Here is a 12,701-nt window from a genome sequence, read left to right on the forward strand (position 1 = left end):
CCTATCTAAGAGTGAGAAACTAGTAGATGTACCAGCACCGGCTACTATACTCTCTGCATGAAATTTGTAAGAATTTGTGAGTAATTTTCTAGCACAGTAGAAAGGACACACATTCTTTGCAGCAACCTTTGCAATGTCCTCAGTATATTTTCTTTATCATCTTCATCTTTTGTTTGATTAATGTGTATAACTATTCTTTAAACAGTTTATAATAAACCAGCAGCTTTGCTTGGTTGTAAAATACGCTTAAATATATTTTTTTGTCCATATTGTGTATTGTTATAATCGTGATTTGAAAATAATAAAAAAAGTATTTGGGTGCCATCAGCCAGACTCGAAACCAAAAGCAAAACTGTAGGTTTCAAAGCTGGTGACGTTACCATTGTACCAACGTGACACGCGTATGAACTGATTAAAAATATACTAACATGACTGTATAACGATTTTTTTAATTTTGACCAATGTTTTACCCCTTAAAAATTATTTTAACCGGCTAAAAATCCATAAAAGAACGGTCTACAAAAAAATCCAATCATTAGCTCCTAGTGCCGCTCTGCGACTTTTAGTTTCGAAAGAGATAGTTTGAAAATGTGGAGACAGACAGACAGATATACAGCCTTTTATATATTAGATTAATGCTTTGTGTTATTCGTTTGTACTTTCATTCTCCTGTATATATGAAATAGTTTTGTCGATATTAACAGCAATTGTATAAAGTTATTTGATAAAAAAATAAAAAGAATAAATTATCAAAACCTTTCCTAAAATATGTCTTAATTTTCAAGGGAGGTAATTTAAACGAAAACTATTTTATCAATGATATCTAATGTTATACTTGTAAAAAGAATGTGGAACTAGACTAACAGCCATTCGATTGCAGGTAATAGTTTTGTGATTGCAAATAAATCAAGGTCTGTTTCAACATTTTTTTGAGATGAGGATTGATTATTTGTATTGTTCGGCATATGTTCTTATCTTGAGTTATATTTTCACGTTTCATTTAATGTAACCTTCGACCTTCTTCAGGTGTACCTTGTTGAATTCTAGAATCTGTCTGTCAAACTTGTGAATTTGCATGGAATTTTGAAGAGAAATTTTACCAAGTACTTTATCCACTATACCGCAGAACTCATGGCAATTTTACCAAGTACTTTATCTACTATACCGCAGAACTCGTGGCATAATGGATAAAGTACTTGGTAAAATTCAGTTGCGAGTTACACGCTTCTGCAGATTGAAGATTCAATTCTCAATGTGGAAGACACTCAAAATGTAATTGCAAATTACTTAGGACTTCTACCTGATCATGCGTGAATTAAATGAAGAGTTTCATACTAAATTCCTTACCATATTTAACAGGATGATTACTGAGTTTAACAACATACACCTGAAGAAAGCTGGATGTTACATCGACTGAAACGTTATGAAAATAATACTCAAGATGAGAACAGTAGTCTGAAAAATCCAAATAATAAGAATAATTAATCCTCATCTAAAAAAATTCAGAAAGTGTAGTATCTGTTTTGTTTTTATGAGATTTTTTTTATCTTAGTTTTTATATTCACAACATTTCAGCCAATATAATAATACAATACAACAATAGCATATTACCTACTCAGACATAAAATTTGATTTGTCAGCTTAAATGCTATTCGGGTCTGACTTTGAAAATTCTACCATATTACTTTATATTATTGTCGGGCCAATTAATTGGAATCAGAAAAATTGCAACTTTTGGAGAATTGGAAAAAAATTGTGTATATTTTCCAATACTAAAAACGATTCCTTTAATTTTCCTTTTTTATTTAATTTTGTTTAAAACAAAATTTTCCACTGTCGGTAATAATAAAATAAATATTTATTATTAAACAACCAAGCTAAAATCTATAGATCAACCCTCCACACGTTTGTTTTATGTCTGAGAACATATGGGTTTTTATGGTAATCGGGAAAATATAGCAACTCTATAGTTAAATATTTAGAGGTTTATAAAGAATCAGAATCAGTAATTGTATCAGAATCGGTAATTCAGTATAGAATCAATAATTGTATTGGAATCAGGAATTATGTACAGAATCGATAATGGTAGCAGAATCGGAAAATATTGGAATCGTACTATCACTACTTTATGTTAGGTATATATCTTTTTTCACATAATTTTGTTTATCTTTTGCAGGCATTGGCAACTGTTTCAATGTGGCAGTTCCTTTTACCACGGATAATGTGGCACAATTGGAAATTGAAGGAAAATCAGTTGGAGATGAAGAAGGCTATGCATTTTCAAACCAGCACAGACTGCAGATAAGTCAACAGTTGCTAGTAATTCTTGTTCAACCAGACAAGCCAATTTATAAACCGGGACAAACGGGTGAGACATGCATTTATTTTAAAAAAATTTCTTTTGTATGTTGTGGTTTGTCACATTGTAAACATGAGAACTGTTGCATGTTTAGTGATGGTGCATAAATATATGTTACAAGCTGCAGGCCTGCAATAGAAAAAATATTAAGCTAAGAAAAGCTCGCCCAAGAAATTGATTAGGCTTTTGTATGAATAATGGCTTCTTGGAAACGGACGTTCACACTTAAGAAATTGAAATCCTACAGAATTAATGTTCACTTCAGATTATAGACTTCTTGGTTTATATGGTCATAGAGTAAACAGCTGTCATCTTGTCTGAACATTTACAGGGTGGAGCAATAAAATTCTTGCCCTAAAAAAACAACACTACAACTTTGTTTTAAAACTTTTATTGAAAATATCAATTCAGGTAAATTGATTATGTAGTAGAGCCGACATCTATTCAATGTAGCGGCCTTCAGCCTCAATCACTGCCTCAATACAGCAAATACTCGGCGATCAGGCTGGCTTTGGTGTTGTGGAAGGTCATGTTGGTGATGTTCTCGACGTATGACACAACAAAGTAGTCAAGTGGGTTCAGGTCGGGGGAGGAGGGGTGCCAGTGAGAGAAGGGTACAGTCGTAGCACTTCTTCTGAAATCAAGACTAGGTCTCTTTGGACTTGTGGGCCGGCACCGAGTCCTGCTGTCACACCCCGGGTCTGCCAGCAGCTGCTGAATGTCACCAGGGGATCATCACACTCTTCAGCACATCCAAGTACACTTTGGTGTTGACTTTCAAGTCGACTTCGAAGATGTGAGGTGGTATGACATGGCCCTCACTTGAAACCACACCAAAGACCATAACCGTGGCTGAAAAGGTCATCCGATGTATTGAGCTGTTCCCTCAAGAATTGAACCGTCCGAATTTGCATTTTGATTATGCTGGCAACGATTCTGTTGTCATAACTTGGATTGGCAGAGAGCATGAGTTGTACAGCGACACATCTCCAGTCTCGCTTATTGAACATTGTCACTTTCAAACATGATAGAAAGCTCCTATCGCTCTTGAGATATTTGTACACAACTGACCAACCAGTAGATGGTCTGCAACAAAAAAAGAAGACCGGTTTTCATCAAACGGAAATGGAATCATGTCATCTTTTCTAGAGTGATAATTTTATCGTTCCACCCTGTATATTCTGGGCTAAACAGAAAAGTTTTAAGGTGACTTTCCATGCTGTGATTGCCAGCCACTTGAAATCCTACAAAAATTATGACCACTCCAGATAATAGACACCATTTTTATGCCCAATGATAAAGCAGTCCATAATTTTCAAGTGGGATTGCTTTGTGGCCTACTCCAAATGCCAGTAACATCTATATATGTTCGAGTGGAGACAGGTAGAAGTAGTGTATTTGCTTTGGTTGAGCTCTGAGTACATTTAGGAATTCAAGCAGACAAGTTCGTTTTGTGTTTGGTTTGAAGTAACTTTCGTTTTGATTGTCAGCCTGTCGTATCATTGTAACATCAGAAAATATTTTTGATGTTTTAAAACTCTGAGTTGCAATTTTAATTGGAAGGTAAATCGGCAAACGTTAAAGGTTATGACCAGAGCAGAATGTAAGAAAACAAGATGCCGACCGAATTTGATCTGATGTTGTGTGATTTTGCTTATTCAGATAATGTTGATACATTTCAAGTGTGATTTTCTTGAGTTTACATACGTAATATACTAAATGGATTTAAATCGAAATAATTCATTTTTTTTTTTAATATATAAGAAAAACAACATAAAATTATTTTTAATGCCTATACGGAATTTTTCTTGCATTTTGTTCTAATCGTGACCTTTAATATTTGCCGGGAAATCTCTTTGACCGAGATTACATGATTGATATTAAGGCCGGTTTCTGAGTTTTTGAGATTAGGATTGATAATTTGTATTGTTTGGATTATTCGGACTACCGTTCTCACCTTAGATGTTATTCTCATGATGTTTTGGTTGATGTAACCTCTGACCTTCTGCAGGTGGCATTTTGTTGAATTTTTTAATTTTTCTGTTGAACTCTGGAATTTGTATGGAACTTCCAATAGATCCCTTTATTTAATTTATGCAGGTTAAGTTGCTTTCTTTATATCGATCAAAACATTGTGAGAATAACTTACAATGTAAGGTCGTCATTAATCTTCAACAGTGTCGTTACATTTTAACACTTGGATCCAGCACGGTGTGTCTGAGACGGTCGCAAAGGAACAAAAAAAGGAAAGAAATTCGACTCAACTTTTTTTAGTTGATATGAAAGGCCTTTATTCATAGTACTTTCCAAAACAACACATATCTTGTTTTAAGTCTCTTAGTTCATCTTGTCTGCCTTTACAAAACCCTGCCGTCTTGACACAGGCTTAAAACTCTCTCACCACCACAGGCCATCTGTCCCTCTTATGCCAGCAAGCACTTTTTCTTCTCCATGTGATGCATTTTTTCCTCTTTTTTTTCCCTCCGTTGTGACGTCAGATCGCGCACTCGTTTGCATATGTGTCATGCTGCCATCAGCATTAGCGGCTCAGTTGCAACAAGATGAAAGCAGTAGTTTGAATAATCTGAATAATGCAAACTAAAGCCAATGTTGAAATTCGAACTAAGACAACAAATAAAAGAAAAAAAACGTAAATAATGCGAATAACCAATTAATCATCTCCTCACTAGGAAGTGCTTGAATGCCATAATACCAGTACAAGTAGATTGGGTTGACCATTGTCTGATGGGTTGAGGGTACCGGATAGACAGTTCCTAGCTGCTGTTCCCGACTGGTAATACAGAAGCCCTAACTCTTTGGTAGCACTTAGAGCGGCTGCTCCATCAACAGTTGTATAATATCGGGTTGTTTGTAGTGCCATGTTGCGCATGGAAAGGGACCCTGCACTCATCCCCGGTGGGCTATCCTGAGGCCACAATCCTAGTAGATGGCAGGACAACTGATGGTCTGCTTGTGTTGCATGTCTGGTATTCTGCATAACCACTTGTTCAGCATCCCTTACCTAAACTGAAACTCTTCAAAAAAAAAAAAAAAAAATGACAGTACAATCAAAAATTACGCTAAAACCAGGCCCAAACTCAAACAAAACCAACCTGCCTTCTCTCTTGAGGCTTGCATTTACGAACATCCGTGGGCTTAGAACTCATTTAAATGATGTTGAAGCATTTCTCCTAACAAACACCCCGGATATCTTAGCACTAAGTGAGACTAACCTACACTCCTCCATCCCCTCTAACTACTTTAACATGCCTGGATATCTCCCACTCTGCCGTAAGGACTCTGACAGACATATGCATGCACTTGGAGTATATATTTGGAACACCCTCCCCTTAACTAGAGAAACTAAACTAGAATGGGATGATGAAGCCTTTATGTGCTTTAGACTTAACATGCAACATAGCATTAGCTACTTTTATTTTCTCTACCGCTCTCCCTTGACCCACGACTGTACCCTAATAAACAAAGTCTTTGACAGCATAGATACAGCACTTTCCCTTGACACTAGCGCACAAGTGCATGTGTATGGTGACTTCAATGTCCACCAAAGCAACTGGCTTGGATTTTCTACTCACACAGATGCAGCTGGTATGACTACATATAACTTCTCTATATCTCATTCCCTATCACAGATGGTTGCATTTCCACCCAGTTTCCCAGACCAGCAAGAACAACATGCATCACTTCTAGATCTGTTTCTGACCACAGTTCCCGATGACTGTGTAACTAATGCCCACAGCCCACTTGAGAACGCTGATCATGCAGTGGTAATAGTTGAAATAGCCCTAAATTTTAGAGCCAAAACTGAAGAGCCACTGTTCAAAACAACGAGATATTATAAAAAGACTGACTGGGAAGCCATCAGGGATCTCATCAGGGACGCCCCATGGCAAAATATCTTTTCACTTCCTGCTGAACAGTGCGCAAATGAGACCACTGAATGGTTCAAAACAGCAATTGAAGCACATGTTCCCACACGGAAATTTTATAGCAAGCCCCACTCTCCCCAATGGTTTACTTCTACTTGTGCAGCCGCCATCGCGTAAAGGCAGCATGCGTACCACAGATTTAACCGATATAAGTCCAGTTCAAACAGGCAGAAGTATATAGAAGCTAGAAATAACTGTAAGAAAGAAATAGCGACAGCTAAGACAGAATTTACTGAAACGACCAAAAAACGCATCGAAGCACAGAAATTAGGAACCCGCGACTTCTGGAAAATCTACAACAGTGTAGTAAATAATGGGCAATCAACAATCCCCCCACTATCCAACAACCATGAGGTTGTTTGCTCTGCAACTGAGAAGGCTAACATGCTTGCCAGTCGGTTTGCCTCCAACTCCACACTGGACCCTGCCAACCACCCCCTCCATGACTTTCCTTTGTGGACAGACGCCACACTAGAAGATCTGAAAATCACCCCTTCTCAGGTGCATGCTATCATAAGAAATCTTGACACTGCAAAAGCATGTGGACCTGATCTCATCCCGGCTGTGTTATTAAAAAAATGCTCCGCCGAAGTAGCTCCAGTTCTCTCCAAACTTTACAACAAATGCCTTAATGAATCTTACTTTCCTACCTGCTGGAAAACTGCTTCTGTTGTACCAGTTTTCAAGAATTCTGGCGAAAGAACTGACCCAGTAAATTATCGCCCCATTAGCCTCCTCCCACTTTTCGCCAAAATATTTGAGACAATAATTAACCAAGCTCTAGTCCATCACCTTACAGATGCTAAACGTCTGACTAACCAACAATATAGATTTAGACAAGCCCGTTCAACAGCAGACATCCTAACTGTAATCTCAAAATGTATATACTAGTCACTGGACAAAGTGGGGGAGGGGAGAGCGGTAGCTCTAGATATATCTAAGGCTTTTGACAGAGTATGGCATGAAGGTCTTCTCGGGAACATCAGATCATATGGTATCACCGGAAGAATACATGACATAATTAAATCCTTCTTAGATAAGAGAAAAATCCAGGTTGTCCTCGACGGTCGTACATCTAAACAATATGATATAAATGCGGGAGTACCTCAGGGGTCTATCCTGGGACCTGTTATTCCTAATATTCGTAAATGACCTCCCTGACAAAATTGCCTGTGAGATGGGTATATATGCTGACGACACCACACTCTATAACAGACACAACAGGAAAACAAATGAACACATATCTAAAGAAATGGCAGAAGCACTGGAGGATGACCTCCGATTTGTAGTGGAATGGGGACATAAATGGATGGTCACATTCAATGTTGCCAAGACTAAACTGGTTTCCTTCAATAATTACAAGAAACCTTCTCTACCACTAATAGCAATGGCCAATGACTCTTTATCTGAAAGTACATCTTTTAAATTCCTCGGCCTAACGCTCTCAGGAAACATGAGTTGGAACAATTACATCGAGAGTATTGCCAGGACCGCTGCGAAGGAGATAGGTTCTTTCTACCGTGCTAGAAAGATACTAACGCCCGAAAGTATCCTATACCTCTATCATATTTGGGCTGGTGTATCTACCATTAGTCTCTTGCTCCTAGACAAGGTTCAAAAGAGTTGCCAATCTGATAGGTCCTGAACTGTCATCTAAACTTCAGCCCCTGTCCCATCGACGAAATGTTGCATCCCTCTACCTTTTCTACAAGTACTTTAACGGTGAATGCTCTGATGAACTGCAAGCACTTGTACCCCCTTGGCGTAAATACCTTCGACAAACCTGACAAGCAGCTAAATCCCACCTCTTCACAGTAGAGATCCCTAGATGTAAGAGAGCCTTCTACTCCAGTAGTTTCTTCCCCAGGACAGCTAGACTTTGGAATTCCCTGCCGCGTCCCTGCTTCCCCAACTGTACTGACATGCAGAAGTTCAAGTGCAACGTGAACAACATCTTGCTGCCCAACTCCCTACACAGTACCCCTGATGCCCATGTCCCTGATAGTAGCCCCCTACAACAAAGTGGCAATATGCCTTGTTTGTGGTGAAAATGTAATTAAAAAGAAAAAAGTTGCAATCTTTCGGTCTTTTTTTTTTTTTTTTTTTTTCGGTAACCTTGATTAAGTTTGATGCTACAACAATAAAAAGGGGCAAATCTTGGTCAATACTGTTTTGCTGGCAAGATGAAAAAAAGAAGCGCATTTATTTTTAAATGATTCATAAGTTTTTTTTTTCTTCTTCTTCCGAAGCAGATGTTATTTTTGACCTCATCTATTTGCCTATCGATATTCCTTCAAGATCAATACTAGCTCAGATGATTTGCCGAACCATTTCCTTAGCAACAGTGAGATTATTAAAGTCGGCTGTTTCTCCTTTCGAACGGCCATGGAAGCAAACATCCAAGGGTGGCGCGTATTATAAAAAGTCACCGACATTCTAACTCCAAACCTGACCGATAGAAAACGAAAAATTGACACATGCAAATTAAGACGCAGTTGAATTTGAGCATATGAAAATCCGAAATTTCTTTCATTAGCGAGAACTTTTTTTTTTTTTGTTTGACTCTGATTCAGTTAAACGTACGGCGAATTCGCGTGTCAGTGGGAAGCCGGATTTTTAACGAACGTCGAATCAGAAAAAAAGAAAAAGGATTGTTTTTGCGTTTGCCGAGAATATTGCAAGCTGAAGAAAAACTTTTTTTTGCACGAACCATTGTATAATATTCGGCAGTCAGTGGCGTAGCTAGACCTTTTGTCGCCCGGGGCGGTAGTAACATTTGCCCCCCCCCCGGCATTTGGGTGCCCGGAAAATGCGTCCATGGATAATTCGCCCATGGAAAATTTGTCCATTTTTTTGCTAGGTAGGAAAACTGGTCCATTATTATTAAGTTAACATTTATTCTGTAGTTGCTTAATTTTCATATCTTGCGAAAATTAGTTCTACGGTATCTAATTTTCCTAAATTCAGTTAAATTAAAATTAAAATATGAAAACTGATTTTTAATATTTTTTATTCATTTGAGATTTTATCTGTTTTCCTTTTGTTTTAAGTAGATGGTGGGGGTTGCCCGGGGTGATTTTGTCCGATCCTCCAGCTAGCAATTGTAAAGTTTACAAGGAGTTATAAAAAGTATGCTACAAAAACAAACGTTTGATACTTTCAAAGTCTTAGCCTCATGAATTGGACAGTAATAAAATTAATGAATTCAAACTTTCGCATCTAATGTTATTTCCTCTTTGATGTCGGTGTATATACACCCAAATATCCAACTTTCTTTTCGCACCTATTCGATAAAAATTTATATGAAAGTTCCCCTTTAAGTATGAAATCTTTTTGAGGTCATTTTGTTTTTTTGGTTCTTGGCCGAAGCCTGGGCTTGGCCCTATCCTGTTAGGTCAGCCGGTCACTGAGTATATCTCCAGAAATAATTAATGCTTGCATTTTTTAAACTTAGTGATGGAAATGAATTAAAGCAATTTATTTTCAATTAATGGAAATTTTGAAAACTCCAAACTGTTAAACTATTTATCAAGTAATAATTTACAATAGCGTTAGGAGTTTTCAAAATTTCCATTAATTGAGAATAAATTGCTTTAATTCATTTCAAGATGCGGTTTTTAATGTAGAGAAAGTTCAACCTAGATTGAAACAAAAAAATTGCCTCAATCTTGAAAGATATATATATATTTGTTTATATATATGTATATGTATGTATCTACATGTATGTATGTATGTATATATGTATGTATATATTTATATTATATATGTATATATATATATATATACATATATGTATATATACATATGTATATATATCTATATATCTATAAAAACAGATGTGTGTGCCACAGACGATTTCTGATTGGTTAATCCAATAATCACATCTCCTAAAAACACTATGGTTCCTACGTTCTTAAATTTACCATAAAATATTATGCCCTGATTTATTGTTCATCTTGGAAGGGTCTATTTTTTTCCTCACTTGCCATTTACAAATTACAAAATTACGAAACTTACACCAGCCATTACAATCCAACCTTCGACACCACGCCCGCCATTCTGGCGCTAGCCGCACACACGTACACACAACATGAAAACAAATGCTGTCCTCCAAAGGACAGTATTAGTACTACTATCGAGCACACGCGCAAACACGCACACACACACACGTTCACTACCGTCCTCATAAAACACGTTCTTTTGAAGAGACGATTTTTTTAAGCTGTTGACACACGGTTTAAAAATCTCGAAAAAATTAATTTTCCTGAAATTTTTCAATATTTAAAAATAAATTATGCCGGCTGATAAACTTTTTAAACTTTTTTTAAAGCTAGAAAGATAAAATTTAAAAATACTTATATATATATATATACATATATATATATGAAACTAAACAAAAAGCGCGTTCACTCGTGGTCTTAAAGTTCATTTCGGGTTTGTATTACTGTACACATAGATTCGAAAAAGTTGTCAAAAAACAAATATATAAAAAATAAATGTTATCAAAGGCAAGATAAGTTACTTTTCTACCAAACTGGATATATTTTTCGTGTTTTTATTCAATGTAACATGTTTTTCAGCTCGAAAAACATACAGTGTTTACCGATGTATTGGAAAATTCAAGATGGCGCCTCACTCCCTCTTTAACACGGTAAGTATGGGAAAAGGTGTTATAAATAAAAAACTAGAAAAAAATACTATTAAAAACCCGCCGAATATATGTCAACCTATGTCACGGTAACATATATTGAGCGAGTTTTTAACAGTATTTCATCCAGTTTTTTATTTATAACACCTTTTCCCAAACTTACCGTGTTAAAGAGGGAGTAAGACGCCAGCTTGAATTTTCCAATACATCGGTAAACACTGTATGGTTTTCGAGCTGAATAAGCATGTTACATTAAATAAAAATACGAAAAATATATCCAGTTTGGTAGAAAAGTAACTTATCTTGCCTTTCATAACATTTATTTGTTATATATTTGTTTTTTGACAACTTTTTCGAATCTATATGTACAGTAAATATTGTTTTTGATTTTGAAAAAATATTGTGGTTCATTTTGATTAAAAAATATTCATTTTGATTAAAAAAATATTCATTTTGATTTAAAAAAAATTCATTTTGATTAAAAAAATAGTTTAATTTTAATATTTGTTTATTGTCTTAACTCATATCAAATGTTTTGCTTGTGTTCTGCTTCAAATATTCATAATCTTACATGCATAATTTTCATTTAATTATATTAAATAAACTTCAAGTTTACTACAAATCAAATCGTGTTCCTTCACTTTTTAAAAATGTAATTTATAAGTAATTAAAGAACGCATTCTAATCTTTAAAATCTATAATACAACGAAATATTCAATTGCTTATAATACTTAAACAAACAACTTGTGTTTTTTTAATTATTTTTTTATTATTAATATTAGATGAGTTTCAGTATAAATCATTGTGTTCTTTATTTCAATCCAATTTTGAAGTTTTGTAACGCTATCTGTAAAAATTACTGTTCATTATTGACAGTCTAAGAGTTCCACATATCTTGCTTGTTGGGACCTCGGCGATGACGTCATTTTTCAGCTGGCCGGCCATCTTTATAACGAAGGTCACGCCACCATCCGCCCACCAAAAGGGGAAGCCTGGCCTTTTCTCACCCGAAAGGGGGGAGCTTGCAAGTTTCTCCACCCAAAGGAGGGAGCCGGTGTCCACCCCAAAGGTGGGGGGCGAAGAGGCCAGGGTGAGGTGACTTTTTTCTTTGGGGGGGGGGGAAGCCTCCAGGCACCCTCCTCCCTGAAGGTGGGGTTGGGGATTATCTCTCCCTGACGGGGGGAGGCCGGCACCAAGCATGTAAATCCAGAGGGGTGACTTTTTTTGTTACCCCTCGGAGTGGGAAGGGGGCCGATCACCCAGGCAACGCCGGGTAACCCCTGCTAGTATACATATATATGTATGTATATATGCGTATTTATATATGTGTATGTGTATATATGTATATATGCACGTATGTATGTATATATGTATATGTATGTATAAATATGTGTATATGCACATATATAGTTATAAAATAAATACGTATTTATTATAATGCTCCCATAATGTTGAGCATAATGAAAGCCGAAAATGGCAAACGGCCGTAAGCGAATAAAGCAATGGTCTTGTTTAAAATTAGATCTTGTGTACAATTAGAACTGAGGTCGGTTTGGCAACGACTGCCGATTGTTCCCATTTACTTGCCTCTCCACGAGGGCAGAGTTAGACACAAGGCCGGTTTTTAATGTGGGGAAAATCCAGCTCCACAAAAAGGGGCACTCTGGATAGGAACAAAAATAAAAATTCTCAGTCATGAACGATTTCCCCATACTGACCGACGACAGAAAAGGAGAAGTGTATCATT

At 36.6% G+C, this 12,701-nt stretch overlaps 1 protein-coding gene across 4 annotated transcripts in view; it reads left to right on the plus strand.

The window, feature by feature from the left end:
* The window catches only part of LOC145259799 (pregnancy zone protein-like), a 313,594-nt gene that overhangs the window by 67,976 nt on the left and 232,917 nt on the right, over nucleotides 1-12,701 (plus strand). For all 4 annotated transcript variants that reach the window (XM_080117581.1, XM_080117583.1, XM_080117582.1 and 1 more), the window contains exon 4: nucleotides 2,177-2,368. In XM_080117581.1, the coding sequence (XP_079973707.1) occupies nucleotides 2,177-2,368 (192 nt within the window). The remainder of the gene's footprint in view (nucleotides 1-2,176; nucleotides 2,369-12,701) is intronic.

The sequence above is a fragment of the Euprymna scolopes genome, chromosome 35 (genome assembly GCF_053919585.1).
Source record: "Euprymna scolopes isolate OS-2025 chromosome 35, ASM5391958v1, whole genome shotgun sequence".
In the NCBI taxonomy this organism is placed as follows: Eukaryota; Metazoa; Mollusca; class Cephalopoda; order Sepiida; family Sepiolidae; genus Euprymna; species Euprymna scolopes.